Here is a 24,580-nt window from a genome sequence, read left to right as displayed (position 1 = left end):
GTGTAGAGGGAAAAGCCCTCTCTTAAATGCCTGAAACTCCGAGGCACGAACGCAACAAGCTGAAATAATGCAGACTTTCTATAAACACTGCATATAGATAAATATGTATATACAATATTACATATACAAAAGCATTACACAGTACTTCACTTACTTTAATTTAAATTGTCTAACTTATGAGATCATGTAAAAACAGCGTCAGGACTCTGCTACTTGAGTGAACAAAAGGTTTCAGGGGCTTTTGTTGCAGGGTGTTGTAATAGCATAAATTCCTTGCATGATTAGTGAACCAGTTAATTGTGGATCTCCTCCAATGAATGAGATCTCTTTCCATGTGCATAATGGCTACTACAGAAATTGCTCTATAGTGGAGCGCTCCCTACAGGAGTCGTCTATTGAAGGGCTAGCTCTGTGATGGAGGGCTTCATGGAAGACATCTCTCTACGCCCGAACTGTCTGTATAATGTAAAATTGGCACCTGGGTGGACTACACTTAACTGTAAACTTTGCTCCTTGGTGGTTGACCCCCCACTGTAAGATACACTTTTAAATATTGAACTGGCTCCACAGTGGAGGCATAAACATTATAGGGCTCGCTTAATAGTGGGAAATTGTCTTTGCTAGTAGTGGCTACATAATGATTCACTAATAGGCGATGAAGTTTGTAATGCTCTTAAACATTATAGTCATAATCCACATTGCTTTCATTTGTAGTAGTGTTGTTTGGTGAAAGATTAAAATAATAAGTATTATTCTAAGGCTCCGATTCTGGGGTTTTAATGTTTGTTTGCCCTAATGGTTTGGATTTATGTATTTAAGAAGATCTGTTTTGGTTGCTTAGCTGAATGTTTAGTTGTGCTGTTTTTGATTGCATGTCTAACTGTAATAATATAGGTCTATAGCACTAAAGTTTTATAAAGGTAGAGAAAATTAGAGATATCGGAATAAAAACACTTCTCCTAGATGACCAGCAGTGCTCCTCAGTATCTGTTGCTATTTGCAAAAAAATGTAATTGTACTGCAGAAAACGAGGAGAAATGTAAATTAAAGTTTTCCAGCTGAAATCAGATATTTTAAATGTTTAGTTCAACCATCTAGAATATCTGATTTTCCAGTTAACCCTTTAAGAGTAGGAAGGTGTGCAGCAATGAGGACAAGGTTTTATCAAAACAGTGGCTAGAAGATATTCACAGATTAACACTGTGAGACTCCGATTAGCGTTGTGATCTTGGAAGAACGATCAGCCTGTCCTCTCTTTGTAAATGCAAAATTATGTTAGCTTGAATGAGCACGTTTCCTACAAGAAATAATTATGTCACCCATCCTACAGGACTTGGAGATACCTCAATGTTTTGTCACTGAAGGAGTATGCCTAGAACTTGTTAGAAAAAGAAAATAGCAGTAGTGGAACTTTGGTTTTGTGATCAAACAACCAGTCCAAGTCATCTAAGCATGGTGTTATGAATGTTATTTTTCATTTAACTCTTTCAGTGCTCCTGCTTCACTGAGCTCCGGTCTTCACACTGCTATTAAATGGGAAAGGGACTGAATGTACCTGTGCTTCAGATCCTCAGTATCTCCTGATTGGTAATGGTTAGGCATGTACTATCCTTGTATCAATAGACCTATTCTTCTAACATATTCAGAAAAAGGTCCACAATGACGACAGCCTTCAAAGCATAAAAATGTAAAGCCTTAATTTTTGCTTTGGATTATTAATGCTCATTGATTATTTGGCGCAAACATATTAATAAAGCAATGCATTTTCACAATAAAGTTTCAAACTCTGGTGTTAAGTTTCACAATCCCTTGCAGGCTTCATTTTCCCATATGTGTCTGATCCAATCCCAACATATTTGTCTTACATTTCCTTGATGTGTTCTTCTTCACCCTGATGATGGGAGCGGGGATCACCAGTGTCATGATTAAGATACTGTCTCCAGGAGTGTTGCTTGTTGCTAGCGAAGGAGTGCCCTGAGTTGCCTAGAAAATCGCCCGGCTTGTGATCTACCCATTTATTGAGCTTGTATGCACAATTGCCCGCTACAAAAAATAGAAAAGTAGACTAAAGTGTTGTGGTAAACCTGCATTTTTAGGAATTTTACAAATATGGAGTGCTTACAGTCAAAATTTGTTCCACTTCATTGTTGTTCTTGACTATTTTGTAGTGGTGTTTTTTTAAAAACTTTTTTTAATCAGTCTCTTTAATTACATTTTATTCACCATGTTTTGTGCTTTTAAAAAAAACTAATATTTGTAGAGGGGATACCCTATGCAATTATTGTTTTTCCCCTTCTTGTTTGCATCTCAGAATCTGATTTCTCTCTAACCAACATATACTCATCATTCAGCTTTCTCCCACTGTATTTAGTTCTGTCTTAGAAACATGTTTTAGGGTTCGTGGGGAGCTTGCAATCCAAAAACACAGATCAACTTGTAGACTCTTCATTAAGATGTACTTTATATGATCTTGACTTTTTAAACATGACATATAACCATCTATCATACAATATGACTAACTTCTTCCAAAATATTGCAGCAAATTTCATAATGCAGACTTGGTGAACATAGTTTCTTTTTAGGTCGAGCGACCTATCTCAATGCGCATGCACATTGACCGGGAGCTCGATATATAGCGGCTTAAACAGAGCTTACCGACATCAGGCGATTCCCAGGCGATTTCTTGCAGATTATGTGAAAGCGCGTGCACAATGCCACCATCCGCTTGCCTCGCATTATCACATCAAAGGAGTCTGCATCTCAGGCCCCTGCTGCTTCACACCCTCATGCCGCTCTCCCCGCTCCGCCCCCTCCCCTGCCTGCCGTGTCTCATTTCTCCTCGTACTTTCACTTTGACGGCCGCAGGCCGTCTCTCGTGTTTCTCCTTGTTTTTTTTACTTGCATGCCAGTGACATGTTGGCAGCTCTGATAACAGGCTTTTCTATTTCCCAGTTCAAATGTAAGTTCTTGCAAATCTCAGACTCTGTTCAAAAGAGCCCTGATATATTCATCAATGACCTGATTGAAAACTGCAGGAACAGCGCAGTTTTTTTTTAATTGCAGTACGATGTCATCAAAGACTTTTCTTTCATGTTGCACCAGAGGGCATGCGCCTCGGGCGCGAGCGGTTATCAATGCATCTACGCATGAGAGCGCGCAGCCGGTGACTAACGAGGAAGGGGGTCGAGGTTCCTCTCTGGCGATTGATAGACGGTCACTTTTCCTTTCCCATCCTATTTTTGGGAAGATGACTCGTGTGGCGGGCCGGCTCCTCCTGGCGTCTAAGGGAGATATCCCATCGCGCATCAATCCTGTTAAAATTCCCAGCTTCTGACTCTGCCCTGGGAGGTCCTAGGCCCGTCACGGTCGACAGAACAGAACAGAAGAGACCTGTTCATCCCGGCGGCAATTATAAAACTCCCTCTTTTAGCTTATATTGCATAGTATGCTTATGGTAGCGTAGTGTACACCTCTATATCAAAATGGGATTAATTACTTTTGACCTGTCATTGCTTTCAAGTATTTAAATATTTGTGAACTGCAGCCATTCTAATTCAGTACTAACAGTCAATTCCGTCATCTTCTTGGGTCTCCATATCAGAGATGCACTGGTATTTTCACTAACACGGGCACTTGTCACCACTGCCCGCGGCTGTTACCTGCAGCACTAGATACAGAGGGGCAGCAAAGTTTAGGGCATACCCAGAGACACACAACTACCCAAAATGTATTAAGGAGCGCCCCTCGTCCCAGCACACTATAACCTCAATTCTCGCAGTCACAAAAAGCGGGTAACTCTCCCTATTCCAAAACAAGGCATGCGCAACCCACCATCTACAACCCTTACATTAACATCGGTCAGTGATTGGTACAAAATCAGTACCCCTCTGTATATAATAAAAATGTCATGCCACATCCACCACCACATCCACCATCACCACCACATCCACCGCATCCACCACCACCACATCAACCACATCCACCGCATCCACCACCGCATCCACCATCACCTCCACATCCACCATCACCTCCACATCCACCGCCACATCCACCACCGCATCCACCACCACCACCGCATCCACCACCACCACCACTGCATCCACCACCACCACCACATCCACCACCGCATCCACCACCGCATCCACCACCATCACCACCATTTCCACCACATCATCCACCATCACCACCACATCCACCACCACATCCACCATCACCTCCACATCCACCGCCACATCCACCGCCACATCCACCGCCACATCCACCGCCACATCCACCGCCACATCCACCGCCACATCCACCGCCACATCCACCGCCACATCCACCGCCACATCCACCACCACCTCCACCACCGCATCCACCACCGCATCCACCATCACCACCATTTCCACCACATCATCCACCATCACCACCACATCCACCACCACCTCCACCACCGCATCCACCACCGCATCCCCCATCACCACCATTTCCACCACATCATCCACCATCACCACCACATCCACCACCACATCCACCATCACCTCCACATCCACCGCCACATCCACCGCCACATCCACCGCCACATCCACCGCCACATCCACTACCACCTCCACCACCACCTCCACCACCACCTCCACCACCACCTCCACCACCACCTCCACCACCACCTCCACCACCACCACCACCACCACCTCCACCACCACCTCCACCACCATCACCACCACATCCACCACCACCATATCCCCCAGATCCACCACCACCACATCTATGTGTGTGTGTGTGTGTGTGTGTGGCTGGGTGTGTGTGTGTGTGTGTGTGTGGCTGTGTGGCTGTGTGTGTGTGTAGGTGCAAATGCAATGTCTTGGATTTTCCTCACAATAAAATACACTGAACATAATCTTCACAAAAGTTATTTACAAACGTTTAAGCTATTTCCATTATAAATTACAATACATTTTATTTAAGTATTAATTATTTACAAAATTAAAAGCCATTGTTATTTGCAATATCAATACATCTAAGTCACGTAAATACAACACACATTGCATTACAAATGCTATAGGTGTCACATTTGCGAAAGTTAAAACTATTGACATTGTAACTGACAAAGCTATAACTTTTGCTATTTTCAAAACCAACACATAAATAAAAAAAGTGTCATTTACAATACCAATTGCTCAAACTTTCCTAATGCGAGACCTATTGCATTTCCAATGCTTGTTTCTGATACATGTTTGTCTCTCTCTTTTATTTAGAAATGAAATCTTATCCATGTATCAAAGGAATATTTCAAAGTAATAGTAAATGTGTGATAATTTTCAGAGAATTTGATAGGGTGAATGTCTTCTTTAGATTTAATGTAATCAGGGACGAGGAATGACAATATTCTCATTAATGTCAAGACAGTAATTTGCGTTGAATGTTTTAGGACCACACACAATTGCCATGCAAGTTTGAATTATGACCATGGTTGTTGTATCATGATGTAAAATTTATTTTTCTCTTTGTCTTGTTATTTCCGCCCTGAATAAGCGGCATGAACTGTCGCGAAACACGTGTTTGCTGACATATTTTAAAATATGGATGAACACTTTGAATGGCAAAAAAGTCTTGATTATAAAAAGAATTGTTATAAATTAAGATGTATCTGTGTTAAACATTTCTTTTTGAGAAATTTTTTGGGGAAATTTGCGGGTCAATATTTTGGAAGAAATTGGTCATATATCATATGATAAATGGTTTTATGTAATGTTTAAAAAGTCAAGATCATGTAAAATCTTAGTAATTGTAATTCGCATTTGTAGAGCGCATTATCACCGTCCGGTCTCTAAGCGCTGTGAGAGAGAGGCATGTCCTAGCCTAAGGTGGGGATGCTTATTGATTAGGGGAGGTCCCAGGCTTCCGCAAAAAGGACTGTTTTTAACTTCTTCCTAAAAAGGAGGAGGGCGTGCTCCTTGCGCAGGTTCTCCGACATTTTGTTCCAGAGTGGAGGGATAGAGGTATAGAAGGCTCTTCCTCCTTTGGAGGTGAGGCAGAAGCGGGGACAGGCCAGCAGGCCACCATCTGAGGATAGTAGCACCCTTTTAGGGGTGTAGAGGGTTAAACGATCTTTAATGTAAGTAGGGGCTTGGCCATGGATGGCTTTGTGCGCAATTAGTGAAGTGTCTATAAGTTGATTTGTGTTATGGATTGTAAGCTCCCTACAAACTATAATTTATAATGTGTTGTCTTGGTTTGGCACCATTCTAGTGGGTAGAGCTCTCACCGGGTCAGCAGAACCTTTGTTCATGTTTTCTCTTAAAAACAGCTTTCGCTGTCTGATGTCAAAAACCTGCTGTCTACAATACATAGATACATTTTTATCTGTAATGCTTTTATGACTATGTCGAATAAAGCGTGTTTGACTATGACTATGACATAGATTAGGATTTGATTAAGCCTCTAACTAATGGTTTAATGGTTACCTTGTATGTCTTATTCTTCTGATTTGATGATTTCCCTCCCTATTCTTGCTTTTTTCCTGCTTTTGTCCCTATTATCATTTGCACAAGTGGACATCTTGTAAAGGTTTCTTTCAAGCAATAAAATCATTCTTAGACTGCTGCTGGTATGTGTGTGTTCACATGTGGTCATGTGCAGCAGCCACCTTGTAATGGTTTCTTATACTTCATGAAAAGAAACTTCCAATAAAGCCACTCTTGCATGTGCATATGTGCAAGCACTCGCATTGGCAACCATGTTGAATGGTCTTTCCCATAAAGCATAGTAACCTAACACACAAGTCCTCATACTTAATGCCTCCATACCCTGCTGGTCTCCTGTTTTCCGTCCCCTGTCACTCCTCTGTAACTGGTTCCTTCTGCAGACCTCCAAGGTTCAGTTGTTTTGAAATATTTTGCTGTTTTAAATACCTGTACTTTCTGGTTGGCTGAAGGGATGCCCACAGGCAGGCAGAATCCACTGCACCGATCAAGAGCGGGGTGATTAAACTTGCTGTATTACCTTCTGCTCACCCTTGGGTAGCTTGGCACTGACAAGTCAGGCTTTCCTCCGAGGTAATGTTTTAAGCAAAAGCACAGCACTTGCAATAAATACACTGAGTGCCACAAAAGAGACTTCACACAGGATGTATGTTTATAACGTTTATATTCAACACTCGTTCATCTCATTATAACATGAACATCATATACTTTTGAGCTTAAAACACATTTGGAAATATTACTAGCCCCACTCATATCGTTATGATATCAATCGTATGCACACTGTGAAAAATTCCTAATCTAACCCCATTCTCCCCCAATAGAAAGCTTCATTATGCGGTGCGACACGCTGTCCACCCCAGCAATACTGATAATGCATTCCCACATGGTCATAGGGTACATCCCGGGTCACAACAATTTTAAAGATATATACATACCCGAAAATAGAATTTTTTTTATCAACACTGCGAGCCAGAGCCACGAGGGTTATCTATTTATCAAATGTATTATGCTTTTGGCATGAAATCAACGTATACAGCAGCATCACCGGCCAGTGTCGTGAATCACAGGTGGTCTGCAGACTATCACTCCCACTCTCACACTGCACCGCTACACGTTGCGACGTGTATCGGCCAGTCGGTGCGGAACACTCTTCCACACATAAACACTCTGCACTTTAGAGCGGCTTCAATGTACCCACCAGGTCAATGGATAACACCCTGCAGACTCTGTGGCCCCCAGCTTCCCTCCACCCTCTAGTTCACCCCGATTGTCCTTTATCCCCTGATGGAAGATAACCAGCCAGCCTCCCAGATACTAGGCCGCATGCGGCCGAAGTCACACTTAGTCTATGTCCTCGGGAAGCAGGTGAAGAAATGTAGCAAGTTTAATTAGAAAGTAAACGTAAACCAGGGGAGTTTAGCAGCCACTCAGGATGTTCACCTACAGGTTTCGAAACACAGTGGAGTCACACAGTCTCTTGACCCGCTTCGGAACTTTCATGGAAGCACTCCTTCAACCCAGTCAATCTCTTTCGCTACTACCTAGCACCAAGATGTCTTCGGGAGGGGCCAGTTTTGGAGAGGGCAGTTGGTCTGCTGTGATGAGGGTCAAAGGGGTACAACCGATGGATGGGCAGTAAGTCAGGGTTTTGCCCAGGCAATCCAAGCACAACATCGTGTGTGCGTTATTATGAGGCTCACCAGATACTTTGTTTCAAACACGAGTTGCAAATTCCGTACCTCCCTGGAAATGACCAAAAGGACAGTGCAATGACAGGCACACGTTGAGATGGGTTGCACCAGGCAATTCCGGGCACACACAATGAAGAGTTGGGGATTGCATACGTCCTGGGAAAAGAGGCACAACGCCAGGTGCGTGATGATGCAGGTTGCACCAGACCGTCTGATCACGCACAGAGTCACATGAGGTACAATGAGGCACTACTACAGGTACACCCCCACCTCCAAGGGTTAGCACCCTATGAATGAGACACTGCATGTAATGAGCATACAGTCGGTGTGTTACATGAGAGATGCAGAACGATTGACGAAATGGGCCACTCAGCTGGTGAATCCGCTCACAACCAACTAGATGCTTATGAGTGTGAGGGTCCCTGCAGAACAGGAACCACACGCCTTAGATGTGTCAAAAACTTCTAGTGCTCCGCACTAGATATTCTGGTCTCAAGACACAAGTAATAAATAACCCGGTATTTGTAAAGCACTAACTAATCACCCATAAGGGTCTCAAGGCGCTGGGGGCGGTTGGGGAGATTAAGTGAGCTATCTCCCAATCACACTATGCTGAGCTGATCTGCCTTGGGTGCCAGGGATCAAACTGTGAACCCCACACTCCAGAGTCAGATGCCCTGGCGCTGCGCCACACCTCTCCAACCAATTCTTGGTGCCACCCTCACGCCGCTCTACCAGATCGGATTCAATAGCCAATGCAAAATACAGCTGATACAAAATGCTGCCGGCCAGGATCATCATAGGCACTCCCAAGCACCAACCCATTTCAGCAGAGGTGAAAGTTACACTGGCTCACAATCCCCAACCGGATTAAATTCAAGGCACTTTGCATAGCCTATAAAGCAATCCATCAATCAGGTCCCTTCTATCTAAGGAGAGCCTTGTCCACACACACACCTTGCAGAACTCTACGGTCCGCTTCAACCAATCTCCTGACGGTTCCCGGCACCCACAAGGTTTCCTGGGGAGACAAAAGGTTCAGTGTAGCCACGGCCAAACTATATCAAATCATCCCCTACATTGCTCTCATTCGGGAAGCTACTAAAGACTTGGTTATTCACTCACTCAATAAATAACTTGCGGCCTCTTACCCATCCACGTCCTCAGCGCCGAGACACCCACTGGTATTTGTTGCGCTCTACAAATTGCCTAAATAAATAAATAAACAATCCTGTTATTTTTTTTCCACCTTTTTTCCTCCAGCATTGGCAAAGGACAAGAGTTAACATAGCTAAGTATTTGTGAATGCCTTTGTTTACATGCTGTGGCAGTTGAGACAGACCTGTTGGCTTTATGCTTGTTCTTCTTGTGTGTGCAGTTTACTTCCACTGGTGCAGCGGCATGTAAGGTTTTCTCATACAACCAATCTTTCTGCTTAGTGGCCATATGTCCTATCTGGCTCAATCCACCAATAAGCGAGATTAGCGCACTTTGCATAATGGGATGTGTCAGTCTATATTTATATCGGAAAATAGGAAAGTGCCTGTCCAGAATGCAAAGCGCTGCTGGCTCAAGTTTTAAGGACGTAATGAAGTTGTCACTTATGGCTAAAGGCCTCTTGACAGCCCTATGTGCACACTGCTGCCACCAGCATGCTCCGAATACAACCCCTAACCCTCAGGAAAAAGTCAGAACCACCTGTTCTAAGCCGAACAACTGCAGCTGAGAAGCATTTCATTTGCGTTTTGTGACGTAAGTCCTTCCTCTCTGTGTCAGGGTGTAAGCGTCCTGATTTCTTAATCTGACTTATGTCCTTTTTTTTCGCTCCTAGGTTTTGGTTTTTGCCGGTCATGGCATTGCCAAACACCGCTCTGCTCCTGTCACGGCTGACTCTGCAGGTTGCCACTGAATCTGTCGGAAATCTGGTATGTACTGAAAAAAGCCCTCCTACGGAATATAGCAGAAGCCAGCCGCGTACGGTATACTTCTCTTAAGCATGCATCTAGAACTCAGTTAAGAATGTTTTTTTAAAAGATGAGCTCCTGTTCATTATCCATGGAGGAAAGCATACACTTTTCCACCCGTTTTTTGCATCCCATTCAGAATTGTAGTTTTAGTGCTTGTGCGCACTGGTCAAATGGAAGACTTGTTGACATGCTGGTTCTTCTTGAAGGCCAGTGTTTCATGACTGGGGCGACTGAGCCACAAATGTTAGGCTAATTTCAGGGTTGTGGCAAGTTGCCGCCAAGCCTCAACAACCAGTCTGGGGTGTCTGTAGTGCTTTCGACCCCTGCCTACCACGAGAAGCAACAAGCATTTACAATGCAATGGTCTCGGCATTCTTAAAGTTAGAGCTATTGGCATTGCTCATGACATTATTTTTATTTATGTTTTTGTTTTTAAAACATAAATAAATGGCATTGTCATTTACAGTGCCAATATCAGGGCAGGAGAGCAAGCACAAGCAACGGGAGGGCAGGAGAGCAAGCACAAGCAACGGGAGGGCAGGAGAGCAAGCACAAGCAACGGGAGGGCAGGAGAGCAAGCACAAGCAACGAGGGGGCAGGAGAGCAAGCACAAGCAACGAAGGTGCAGGACAGCAAGCACAAGCAACAAGGGGGCAGGGCAGCAAGCACAAGCAACGAGGGGGCAAGCACAAGCAACGAGGGGGCAGGACAGCAAGCACAAGCAACGAGGGGGCAGGAGAGCAAGCACAAGCAACTGGTTTAATCTGAATAAGTCCAAACTGTGACACAATTAATACAGTATTTTTTTGAACTGCATAATATTTTTTATTTTGTTTTTCCCATCCATATTTTTATAACATTGTCATTCATATCTATCAATCTTACGTCGCTGAAAGAAAAATGATGATATCTTTACAAGGAAAACAGCGGAAATGACAACATCAGCACTAATGACCACATAGCGTTTTTCCAACCAGAGGCCCAGGTCATTACTTCCTAGTATCCGGTTCAAAAGGGATGTTCAGGAGATGACAGTTGTTTTTATAAATTGTTAGTTACCATGGCTTTGCTCCGTGATGTTGTCTAGTGCTTAGTTGGGGGCAAGCCCTAGAACCTTAACCAAATGCTAGTTGAAGTTTCTCTATGAAAATAGGAATAGTGTTTTGTAGTGTAGTGTACTGTTAAATAACTGCATCAGGCCTCATGAAAGGGCAAGAGGCACACAACAAATCCAACAAAACAACATGATGCAACACAATACAAGTGAATGTCAAATGGGAGGCCAAGTACCCCGAGTAACTTGGACTCAGTGTGCACAGCATAAATAAATTTATTTGACAATGTAAAGCACATCTACTTGTTATACATTCTTAGCACATTGTTGACAATAAAGCAAATTCTCCTTTTTCTAATTCAAAGACCAATCTAACCTAATGGTCCTTTACACAGAATATTCAACAAACTATATATATTAAAAGACCACAGTTGATTCCAATCAATGATATCCAGCCCAATGCATTTCTGGACCCCGTCCCTTTTTCAGGGGCCAATCTAAATGAAAAAATAATAATTGTACACGTTGGTGTTACCACAGCAAAATTAATACACTTTATGATGTAGAGGCAGGAGAGCAAGCGCAAGCAACGAGGGGGCAGGAGAGCAAGCACAAGCAACGAGGGGGCAGGACAGAAAGCACAAGCAACGAGGGGGCAGGACAGCAAGCACAAGCAACGAGGGGGCAGGACAGCAAGCACAAGCAACGAGGGGGCAGGACATCAAGCGCAAGCAACGAGGGGGCATTACAGCAGGCACAAGCAACGAGGGGGCAGGACAGCAAGCACAAGCAACGAGGGGGCAGGACAGCAAGCACAAGCAACGAGGTGGCAGGAGAGCAAGCACAAGCAACGACTCATGCATCCACCCAACCACCACTCAACTCCATCCACCCACTGACGCATACATCCAACCATCAATTCATGAATCCACCAACTCTATTCAACCAACCACCACTCAACTTTATCCACCCACTGACTCCATCCACCCAACCGCCACTCCTCTACATTCACCTACTGACTCCATCCACCACTCATCTCCATTCGCCCACTGACAAATACATCCACCACTGTACTCTATCCACCCACCAACTCATTCATCCACTGACTCCATCCACCCAACCACCACTCAACTCCATTAACTCAATGACACATACATCCACCACTATACTCTATCCACCCACTGACTCATGCATCCACTGACTCCTAACAGTTTGAGCCCCTCAGTCACTTCGGAACACTCGCTGAGTCTCTGCTTCTCACTTTCCAAGCCCCCACCCCGCCGCCTTCCTCGTACACACTCTCACATCACCGTCCTTAGCTGCCCACAGGTAGCCTCCGCCCCTTCCTCCCTGAAGCACCGTCCGAGCCCGGCTTACCGTGGGCAGCTTCCACTTCACGCCCTGCACCTTAGAGGAGCTGGGCACCAGCTCCTTGAAGCCCAGCCAGGAGGCGATGGCCGTAAAGGAGATGTTTTCGAAGAGCTGCCCCGCCTGCAGGCACTTAAAACTGCAAAGCGGGGTTGTGTTGGCCTTGGTGTCTCTTACAAACTGTGCCGTATCTCGCATGGCCCGAGGCCACCTCGGGGGCCATTGTTGGCTTCCGTATGACTCCACACTGAGACTTCCTGGTGCAGTGGTGGCCGGTTCTGCTGCCGAGGCGGGCTTCGCTGCTCCCCCGCTGCCGCCCTCATGGTTCCCTCCTCTGTGGCTCGCTCACACGCGTGGCACATTGTTCCCGGCCCCAGGGCTCAGTATCGATGGTCTGTGCGGGCTCCGTCTCGGCGATCACCGGTGCCGATGCAATCTCTGCGCTCAAGTTGGTGCAGGTCTAGTGCTTTTCGCTTCATGCTCTCGGTCTGCCTCCCGCAGGCGGTTTCGAGGGGCTGAAAGGGGACTGATTTGTTTGAGGAAGAACGCGTTGTGCTGCTCATGGCCTAACCAGCCCGCTCTGTGAGCACTGATGAGTGAAGCATGGCCGGGAGGAGGGTCAGATGGGCGGGGGCCTGGATGTACAGTGGAGCAAGCCCATAAACAATGTGTAGACCGTAATAATTTTCATTGCATAAAACCAAGCACTTTAAGTAAGTATAGACGCGGACAAGTGGAGGTATTCAAATGGTTGCAGTTATTAATAATTTTCATTGCGTAAAACCAAGCACTTTAAGTAAGTATAGACGCGGACAAGTGGAGGTATTCAAATGGTTGCAGTTATTAATAATTTTCATTGCGTAAAACCAAGCACTTTAAGTAAGTATAGACGGGGACAAGTGGAGGTATTGAAATGGTCGCAGTTTATTTACATTTTTGGAAATGCCCGCCCTACTTACGGTGGGGCAAAGCTAATTAAATAACTATTATGAGCAGAATTATAAATCTCCAGGCGGCTGAGGGCACACATTTGTACGGTAGAAACTGCACCATAAACAGGCACACAAGCAGAAAACAAGTTCCCCCTCTGTACCTGGGCCGGGCTGCGCTGTGTGGAGAGGAGGCAGAGTCTGCTCATGCTGCCTGCACGCGCCAGTCGGCCCTCTGATTGGTTAATAAGGAACACCAGAGAGCTGACTTGAGCGTGCAGGCAGCGTGATGAGGGGCGTGCCCTCTCCCAATGAGGTCAGGGAGAGAAAGAACAGCCAAAACACACCCCTCTATCCCAAAAAGATGGGGCTTGAACAGAGTTATGCCCCTCTCCTCCAATGGCTGGCCTCCGTTTAGGAAGCCAGCCAATGGAGAAGTGGGTCGGGTTCAAGCCCCACTCTAGGAAAACATTAAATCTCGGCTGCGCGACACTGCTGCACACTGCTGCACAGTGTACGCTAGGTCGAGACCTATAAATTGGATATAAGCAGAATCATAGCCACCAATCAGGCTGCAGGTGCAGTGGCACCAGGGCTGCTGTACCCAATTGTGCCTGTTTTTTACTATCCAACCTGTGGATGGGGCGTTCTCTTTCCTTCTTTGGACGAGGGCCAATGGTATTCTTGCTGCGCTAAGTGAGAGCAATGGGTCTTGTAATGAGAATCAAAGGCTTTTGTGACAGTTTTATTTCTTTTCATTTCACCTTTTCCATTGTCACTGTTTTGTGGAATACTTGGAGTTTGTGTTGAAAGGGCTCTAGTTCTGAACGGTTGAGTGATCAAACTTGCGACCCAACATTTTGGACTCCTGCCTTCTGAATAAGACCACTTATAATTTCATTAAATATGTTTTTTTACGAGCACGTTAAAATAGCACCTACAGTCACAGAACGTTTTTTGGGCTATATTATCTTCCACTATTAAAGAATATCTGTCCATATGTGACATATTTACATTTCAAAAATAAGTGGACGCAGCAATATGGTATCCAGTTCTTTGTACTTTTTTGCATGAGTGCATGCAACCTCCCGCAGCCTGACTTCAGACACCTCCTGACTTTAGTTTAGGGGAAGGTAAACAAAGACGCATATTTGCTGCTGTTCTTTCCCCCTGCCCTGTTCTGCAGAATAGCCAGCGAAGGAACGAAATGACAAGGAGAAGAGGAGGAATATGTGTTATCATATTTATTTTATTTTTTGTTTTATGTAGCGCCACCATGTCATTGTTGACGTCAGCGCACTTTACATTAAAGTATGTAATGAACATCAGCCAAACACTATAGGCTTTGCTCATGGTTCTCTAGTGCCATCAGCTATGCCCTGCCATGCCTTCCCTTTTGTATAGTGTTTCTGTATCTGAAGTCAAGTGTAAGCCCGTGTATAATTGAAATAAATATATATGAAGCAGCCACGCATTAACAAACTACAGAAGTTAACTATGCTGGCTTCCTGCTGTCAGTCTTATGTCGGATTCAAGTAGCAAGGCCTTGTCAAACAACATAGCAGCAAAAATGTGCAGTCAGCGATCTGTTTAATTTGAAGACAGCCTTGTCACCAGTCACCAAGAACACAGCCAAGAAGGCCAGTTCCAACCAAACAAGCACATTTAAAAAAAAAATGTTTTGTACCACCTGCAAGGGGAGCTTTTTTTGGTTTATATGGACTTGTGAAAAACTGTCTTTTTTACAGCTTTTGAAAATAAGGTCTTCTAAGTGTTTGATTTCTGACCAGCACTAAATCACTCAATTCGGTTTCTATTAAGTCAGTAACGACTGGTATTTCAACTGTCCTTCCTGGTTCTTTTGCTGGGAGGCCTCTGTGCGTATTGCTTGTCAAAATGTCACTAAAGTTTAGGAACCATGACCGTAGTTACTCATGTATTGGTTGCTAGCAGGTTCTGGGCAAAAGCAATGACAGCAGAAGGCCATGGTCTAATCAGACAGAAACCCGGGGTGTAGCTATTAGCAGTACCCACGCATGCTCTGATTACCAGAAACTGACATTGCCCCGGTCACAAACATGATGTGTGCAATGGCAGTATCAACTACTTCTCTGATTGGCTGCGTCGACCATGATGTTAACACTTTCTGATCAATCCGCACGGTCCATGGTGCAGCAAATGGGAGGAACTTCTCATGCTTTGACTGACCATTATCAGAGACAAAGTCCATTTCTCACACATGAAAATTTGATGATATTACATGTTCTACTTATTAATCTATAGCTTTTTGTATCTTTTAATGGCAAATCAAATTATATGACCCAGCCTCACAGAGTTCAATGTGTCTTAAAACTGGGATTTAACTTCCATTTAATGATCTGTATTTACAAATTCAATTATTATTATTATTATAATGTGTTCATTTAAGAATGCTTTGTATTTCAGTAGTACAGTACTGCACGTTGTACTCCCGAATGCGGAGTATGCTGATGGCACAATAATAAAATATATTCTCTTTGGGCAGGTGTCACTCTTAGAATGCTGCATGGAGCAACTCGACAGCAACGGCAGCTGCCCAACAAGCAATCGATGCAGTCCAGGTAGAATATTGATTTGTTACATATTCATATGGTTATACCTGCAAGAAAAAAAAACAATTTCCTATGAGTGCAGTACTATTTTATTTTTTTTAAGCTATGTTATTTTGTACACTACAAATCTAGTTCTCTTTATTCATAATCCAAAAGTCTGCAGTACACATTTTAATGACTTCTATAGTACATTGCTTGCTTTATTTGTGGCGGTAGATAAACATTTGAAGGTTTTCCTTTAGTTCGTATCAGTGAGCTAAACCTTCCAGTGTATGTACAGAGCAATCCTGAGTTAGGGAGAATCAATAGTGAAGTATATCCCCGTATAATGTATCTGTGGGAGCGGACATGTAGGGGCTCTGGGGGAAGGCAGATCATAAAGCTTGTTAGGAGCTTAACTATTCCTCAAACTGTCCCCTCTGGGAAATTGTTGCTTTGGCCGTCTATAGAAGTCTTTGAAAATACCCACTTTTGACATAATTACCATTTGTGGTAGAAGGCAGGAATACTAAAATATCCTTTCTTGGCCGCAGGCTAAAAGACTGAGATCTCCAAACTTTTCAGTAGAAAGAGCTACTTCTGTTCAATGAAAATGTTCTTAGCTACTAATGATATTAAGTGTTGTAATAGGGACCACAACAAACTAGATTAAATTGATAGCCACCATATGCAAGATTACCAGCATTTATCGCATCAGTGCATCAGGCAGGCTTACCAGCAGTAATGTGAAAAAGGCTTTATCAGTTTTGAATGCTTTACAGTGGTAAAGCATAACAACCATAGCTCATGTCCCCTGGCACCAAGGTAATAATATAGGTAGTAGGTCTCTACAAAGCCACAATTTATCACTCCGATATCGGCTTCATTTATATTTTGGAAAGTCAACCATTTTTCTCCAAGATCAGCCTACAAGTTCTAAGAATGCATACATTTTACATCTTGATTACTCACTTTTTAATATTGGCTTACATATGTTAATGGCGGTGTGTGAAGTGCAAGTAATTTGCATTGGTGACATTATGCAAGATTTCATCGACCGGCACCGCCGCAAGATGGCTGTTGGACCATCCAGATCTAAATCCGGGCCATATTCACATTGAAAAACTGGAGCAAATTAGTTTGTAGAAAACATTGTTTAAAATCAGTTTAGACCATTCTCCTCCTTGGTACAAAACCTAAAATACGTCCATCTAAGAAGCAAACCCTTTTCCCCATTCCTCATTGTGACAGGAACAAGCATACATTCGATCCATAGTTTGCCATGCTTCAAAATATTATGTAAATTGGCCTTTTAGCTCCACCAGACATCCATTGATAACCTCCAGGGTGTTGCTTCTTTGTGTTCTTTCTGCTTCTGTTTGATTATAAATAAAACCTCTAAACAACCATTCACATTGTTTCATAGTTCATAGTGTTCAGTGGGCATGAATACACACTAAGCAAGTTGAAACTGTTTCAGGATACAAAATGCCATCCCATATTTTTTCCTTCATAGATATAATGCAGCACAAAGGATGAAAGTAGCTAGTTGTTTGCTGGCGGGCATAGTGAAGTGTTAGGACTGGTGGTTGAGTTTCATATTTTAATCTAGACTGTTTTTATCTTTTTTATTTTATATACTGCACCCCACACCCGACAGGGTAGGAGGGACTTTACATAGGTACATTTGCAAGAATACAGTAAACAAACAGTACACAGTAGGAAACTGTACACAGTAGCTGTTAGTGCAGTCTTGTGCAATATAGCTATAAACAACAAAATTTAAAAAATCTATTGGAAATGTGAAAATATATATAAATATACTTAAAAAACCAAAGGTTACAGGGATATTATAGTTGGGGTCAGTTCTCACTTGTACAAAACCAGAGAAATTCAGCAGTTCTAGTTAGCTGAGATAACTACAACTTGCGCCCGCAATGCACCAATGTGTGTGTATATATATATATATATATATATTCAATGAAAAAACCATAGGTTATAGACCATATATAGTTAGGAATTCGCATTTACAAAACCTTATTTTACTCGCACAAAACCATTGAAATTCCATATATAGTTAGTTGCACTAACTATATATCGCGCACCCGCAATCCACTGCTGATGATGTCACATATTACATCATTCATGACATGGTCAGTGACATCACTGATGACATCACTGATGACATCTCAAATGACATCACTGATGACATCACTGATTACAACATCCAGTGACTGTATGTTTCTGTAAAGTTAAAATATGTCTTACATATTGAAGAATGAGTGGATGTATAAGTGTCTGGATGAAGGATTTAGTAGGTGCATGACTGACTGTATGAGTGAGTGATTAAATGTGTCTCACTGAGTGCATGGGTTAGTGACTAAACTGTCTTAATTTGTGCATCATTATGTCTGTTGTTCTGTAAACTGTTGCATGTGTTGATAAGTAGCTATATGAGTAACTATATGGGTTATTGATTGGTTGCCCAAGTATTCGTATGGGAGACTGAGTGTGTGTGTGGGTGGCTGGGAGGTGTATGACTCTATGCATAGATGTGTGAGCAGTTGATTCACTAGATGTATGGTTTCAAAAGTGCATGTGGAAACAGCTGTATGGGCGGTTGACTGTGTGCATGAGTGTATTGGTGAGTGAATGGATATCTCAGTGCTACATGTCAAAGTAAGTACATATGTAAAACACAGTACATGTGAGAGTTGACATATATAAATAACTGTGCATAAGAGCCAGTGAATGTGTGAGTGGCTGTATGGATCATTGTGAACTTGTATCAGGGATTGTATAAGAGAGTTAATATGTGTTAGTATATGTTTGAATAGGTAAAGTTTGTATAACTGTATAGTTGAGGAAATGGAGGTGTGATTGATTCTTTGATTGACTGACTAGGTGTGTGAGTAACTCCATGGATGAGTGACAGTCTGTGAGTGTCTGTTTACACTGATTGTATCTAAGGTTATATTAGAGTCTGAAGAGGTTCATCGTATTATCACATGAATGATATCATCAGTGATGTGATCAGTAATGTCAAATGAGATGTCATCAGTGATGTCATCAGTGATGTCATTTGAGATGTCATCAGTGATGTCATTTGAGATGTCAGCAGTGATGTCATCAGTGATGTCACTGACCATGTCATGAATGATGTAATATGTGACATCATCAGCAGTGGATTGCGGGTGCGCGATATATAGTTAGTGCAACTAACTATATATGGAATTTCAATGGTTTTGTGCGAGTAAAATAAGGTTTTGTAAATGCGAATTCCTAACTATATATGGTCTATAACCTATGGTTTTTTCATTGAATATCAATGGTTTTTTAAATGCAAATTTCTAACTATATATGGTCTATAACCTATGGTTTTTTCAGTGAATTTCATTGGTTTTTTAAAAGCTAACATCTGTAGCTGTAAAATGTATTATTCTTTAAATCCCAAAATATATATAGATATTTATTGATAATTTTTTTTAAATATTTTTTTCTTCGCTTCTAGTTCGCGAACCGGGAAGCTTTCCGTTAGCTCATCTTGATGCCGCGATCTAGTACGCGAACCGGTCAACGTTACGTTAGCGGAACAGTGACGCGCCGCGGAAGCGCGACGTATCACGTTATCGCGTAATGCGTCTAATGACGCGTCGCGTTAGCGCTCCCGGAAGTGCTCCGGACAGCGAACCGGAAGCGATCTGGGACGCGGCGCGCGCCGCGTAACGTAAGCGGAACAGGTCATGTGACTTGTTTATCAAACTTCTCATTGGTTCATTTCACTTTTGGTTTCCAAATGATGTATGACTAGGTCATGTGACCTAAAAATAACACTTTTCATTGGCTCAGAACTTTTGTTTTCCCCAAATCATGTAAACCCCTCCTTATTTCCTCACTCTGACTTTCATCTTGGTGAGAGAAAGACCATTTTTCTGAAGTTCCACAATGGCTTCCATTCTTGCTGCAGCTGGTGCACCCCCACCCCCACCACCACCTCCACCTCCCCATAAGAAGAGAGGACCACCTAGTCAAATTATGACTAACAGAGAGGAGGAAGATGAGGAAGAAGAAGAAGAGGAGAGAGAGGGACAACAATTTGTTGATGAGTTGCCCCGGGTTTCTAAACGAAAAACCAGTTTCATCTGGCAGTTTTTCACCATCCCTCCTGGAACCAAGAAAGTGAATGCAAAATATGCCACCTGCCTCATCTGTGACTACAGATTGTCGAGAGGCACAGAAAAGAAGTACAGTATGGGGAACTATACAATGCATCGTCACATGAGCAGGTGGCATCCCTTGAACTACAGCCGGGCTGAGTTAAGGGATCTTGAAGACAATCCGACGGCAACTCCTGTGGCAAGATCTACATCCACATTGTCTTTGACGGGAAGAGAGGCACAAGAGACTGTGCCAAACATCCAACCTAACTTCCAGCACATGAAGTTGTCTTGTATTTACTGTGGTGCTATGCTGTCATATGGCAACATGAGTGTCAACCTCATGAACATTGCATATGAAAATCATAAATGCCCTAATGCACCCAAAAAGTAATTTTCTTTTTTTTGCTCCAGTTGAGCCGTTTTGAAAGCCTGTTTTTTGTTGTCTCCCCTCCATAAAAAACACAAAAAAAACATAAAACAGTTCTAAAAATACAAAAAAATCAAAAAATGTTAAAAAAATAAAAAAAAAATATAAAACAACAAAAACAAAAAAAAACAGTTCTTTTCAGAACTACCTCCCCTTTCAAACAAAATTGCTAGAATGTTTATCACTCTGGCAAGCTCTATTTCTTTTGGTTCGCTTCAAGTTCGCTGACCGGTTCGCGAACTTTAAGCGAACTAAAAAAATATTTTTTTAAAAAAAAGAAGAGTTAGTATAAGGGAAGTAAACAGAGAATAATGTAAAAAGAAAGACAGCTAGAGAGAGTAAATGAGAGATAGTGTCAATGACATCATCAGCAGTGCATTGCGGGTAAAAAGAGTGGAAAACATTTACCTTATAATTCTTGTTACCTTTTTTAAATATTTTTTCATACTTTCAATCTGTAAAACAAAGAACAAACATTTCAAAAAATATTAAAACATGTATTTAAAAATTAGAAAAGACAAGGGAAAAGGTTCAAAAACAAACAGTTTTTCAACAACTTTGACATTTACAGAAGTCTCTGCTTCTCTACGTCCCCTACACAATCCTAAAGATATATATTCGAAAGAAACTGTATCTTGATATTGCTGAACTGAGGCCTATTTTGGAACATGATGTTTTTCTTGCACTGCTAATGTCTCACAATAGTGATGCAATAGCAGCGCAAAAAAGATGTAAAGCCATAATAAAATTGTGTCTAACATTGTAAATGATTGTTTTAGGATGCAAATAAGATGTGTGCTTTCAAGAGCTTTCTTTGAGGTGAGGCCTCTTTTTTTTTTTTAAAAAAAAACACTACCCAGAAGTACAGCACTCTAAGCATTAAAATTGATATTTACAGAACTCACCTTACCCATATGTACCACACATTTCTAAATGTATATCATAAGGACAAAAAGCATAACATTAATTATACATGTTAAATGGTTTATTTTTGCTGTTCTCAGAATGTATCAAATTTCACTTAAATCAGTGACTTGAAGGTATTCATCATGTAACAGCGGGGAAAAAAAAACACAATCAAAATGACTGTGTTTAAAAAACCCATACAACCTAAGAAATCTGATTTCAAAACTTCTTAAAATTAACTTACTTTCAATGACGTCGAAGGATCTCCTATAAACAGCATCCACTCTGTTGTGCTTTAAATATTTTCAGCCCGCCACTTTCTGAAAGAAAACCTCCATCGATACGTGAAATATGTTACATAGAAAAAAAAATTCTCTCATTATATCACATGTTTCCACTAGGCCAAATCATGTTGCCGCGATTCGCAAATCTTGTAATTCTTCCAATCAAATCCCGACATTTTCTATTTTCGCAACTTTCAAAAATAAAATATTTGAGATTATTTTCACAATCCTGGACTACTAATATCTTACTCTTCTTTGTCACTCATGTTCTCCTTTTCCTATGACACTGATACTGCTTACTATGAAGCAGACTTACTTGCATCAGGTTTATATAGTTGGATTTTTAATCGAGACAGCATTGCAGACTTACATTCCCTCTACTTAAAATTTTGGTTTTAAAAACACCAGGTAAGAATTTTTAAGGTCAAACGGCAATTTTTTTTTGAACGTTACAACAGAATCATTACAGAATGACCAGCCGTTTCCAGACTTTAAGTAAGCTGTATAATGTCCTGATGTTGTTGATGGACCATCGTGATAGATAATTGCTACAGTAACAAAAGTCCTCCCTGATATTGACAGCTGAGAAGCCACAAAATTTTTTATTAAAGTTGACAATTTTGATCCATCAGGCCTACATCGTTGCATCATTAAAATGACATACTGGCCATATCTACGTATAAATAATGTTGACATCATATCACATTTACATTGGCTACACTCCATGTTGTGATCCGCTGCATTTACTAGCTTATTAAAGGAGACTGATTTACTGTCTGGCAAAGTTAAATATATAAATCTTTCTGAGTCTACACTAGTAGTACTTGATACCATACAGTTCTCGCAGTCATGCTGCCATTGATAAGAAAGCCCAAACAGGTGATCTACATCTACACCCTCAACTTGCAATATATCAAGCATATACATTAAAAACTCCTGACAATCTTGCTGATTATTTTCAGAGAAGTCTGTTTGACCTGAACATTCATCTAACAGATAACGAACTTCAGACACACTTTCTACTTTTGTTCGATCAGTGCTACATTTCTCGAAAACAGAATTCAACAAACAGCATAAAATTTGTTCAGAATTCAACAGAATCTGTTCTTTTAAACTCTCTAGTGAAAAGAGAACATTAACCACTACATTTGCATAGCAGTTGACACCAGAACTGTTTTCAAATTGAAAACCGACAACATCTTCAACAGAATCCACTTTCTTTCTGCTAACAATTTTCGGTTCATTGACTTTTAGTCTTTTTGCAACAACCTCCCTACTATTACTGCTATTTCTACGTTTGCGGCCTACCACACGTTTCTCAAACAAAGGATATTGAGGCAAATGTGGCGCATACTCTCTTCTTAACCTATTGTATTCCTTAACACAATCTAGATCCGCACAAATGTTTGTGACATCACAGTCAATCAAGTACAATCCCGATAAAGTTCTAACTCGTGACAATGCCACATATGCCATACCCTCCTTGAACACAGAACTGCCAATATTCACCAATGCACTGTCTACACTTAAACCTTGCGATTTATGGATTGTCACCGCATATGCCAAGCAAACAGGAAACTGTTTACGGCGAACATATAAGTCTTTAACAAGCAAAAACCTAGCAGAACAACGACCAATTTGCTGTACTTCCTCAATGCCATCAAATTTAATTCTTATAAATTCTATTCCATCTCTATTTCTGTATTTCTCAAAATCAACAACATTACCCATTGATCCATTTACCAGACCTCTTTCTACATGTAAATTCCTTCTCAAAATAATTCGGCAATTTAAACACACATTCAAAGTCTTTTCAAAACCCGCTGTTTTAGATATAGTCTTCTCTAATGAATCCAATTTTGATTTCAAATTGTCTGACAAAATAATTGTTGATCCCATATGCTCTAATTTGTCGATAGCTTCAAGTTTCACAATCTCTTGCTTTTCTAAATTCAACATTTTGTTGTTGAAGATGGCACATTCTGCAAGAGTTGGCATGAGACATATCCCGGATTTCTTCTCAGTAATTTTCTGAAAAATATTCTCAGGCACAATCTCTTGTTTGGGATACAAATTTGACAGTAACCGTGCATTTAAAGCTTCTTTCCCATGCTCGGTCACTTTTCCAATTCTAATATCTTGTAGAATATTCTTGTAATCTTCATCCTTTGCCTGACGCATATTTTGATGCAGTTCTGCATAATTGAAGTTTAACCATATATTGACGTTGCCAATGCTCCCTAGGCACTTCCTGGTATCTTCATGCGTGAGTATTTTGAACACAGGTTGACCTTTTACTGGTGTCAGCTGTAGAAGATCTCCGAAAACAATAATGTGTTTCCCACCAAATAAGACATCATATTCAGTTTTAAGTACTTCTTGCATTCTCAAATGCACAAAGGCAAGCATGACATTGGAAACCATGCTTACTTCGTCAATGATAAGTAGTTTCATTTTCCTCAAAACTCTTGAAACTTCACAGCAAGCATCTCCAGATAACTTGTTGTATTGTAATTTGTTGTCATGCTCCACCGGCAGCATCAATAGACGATGCAAAGTAATACCTTTAATATTATGTGCTGCCAGTCCAGTAGGAGCGGTGACAACACAAGACAGCGATGACTCAGTCCTTTCCTGCAAATAACAAGAGATTGCTTTAATGAGGAAACTTTTTCCAGTTCCCGCTTCTCCACTCACGTACAGTCGGACAGGCTTCAACGACGTACACGAGCACTCTTTCTTCTCATGACTTAATCCGTGCTC

At 41.9% G+C, this 24,580-nt stretch overlaps 1 protein-coding gene across 1 annotated transcript in view; it reads left to right on the top strand.

Moving 5' to 3' along the window:
* Positions 1 to 24,580, top strand: part of C5H1orf159 (chromosome 5 C1orf159 homolog) — a 283,602-nt gene that overhangs the window by 41,758 nt on the left and 217,264 nt on the right. Inside the window, exons 2-3 of the mRNA XM_086947843.1 lie at positions 9,984 to 10,077; positions 15,995 to 16,070. Coding sequence (XP_086803969.1) covers positions 10,003 to 10,077; positions 15,995 to 16,070 — 151 coding nt within the window. The 5' untranslated portion in view covers positions 9,984 to 10,002. The remainder of the gene's footprint in view (positions 1 to 9,983; positions 10,078 to 15,994; positions 16,071 to 24,580) is intronic.

This window comes from Lissotriton vulgaris (assembly GCF_964263255.1).
Source record: "Lissotriton vulgaris chromosome 5 unlocalized genomic scaffold, aLisVul1.2 SUPER_5_unloc_1, whole genome shotgun sequence".
Classification (NCBI taxonomy): Eukaryota; Metazoa; Chordata; class Amphibia; order Caudata; family Salamandridae; genus Lissotriton; species Lissotriton vulgaris.
This window is presented reverse-complemented; position numbering and strand designations above follow the sequence as displayed.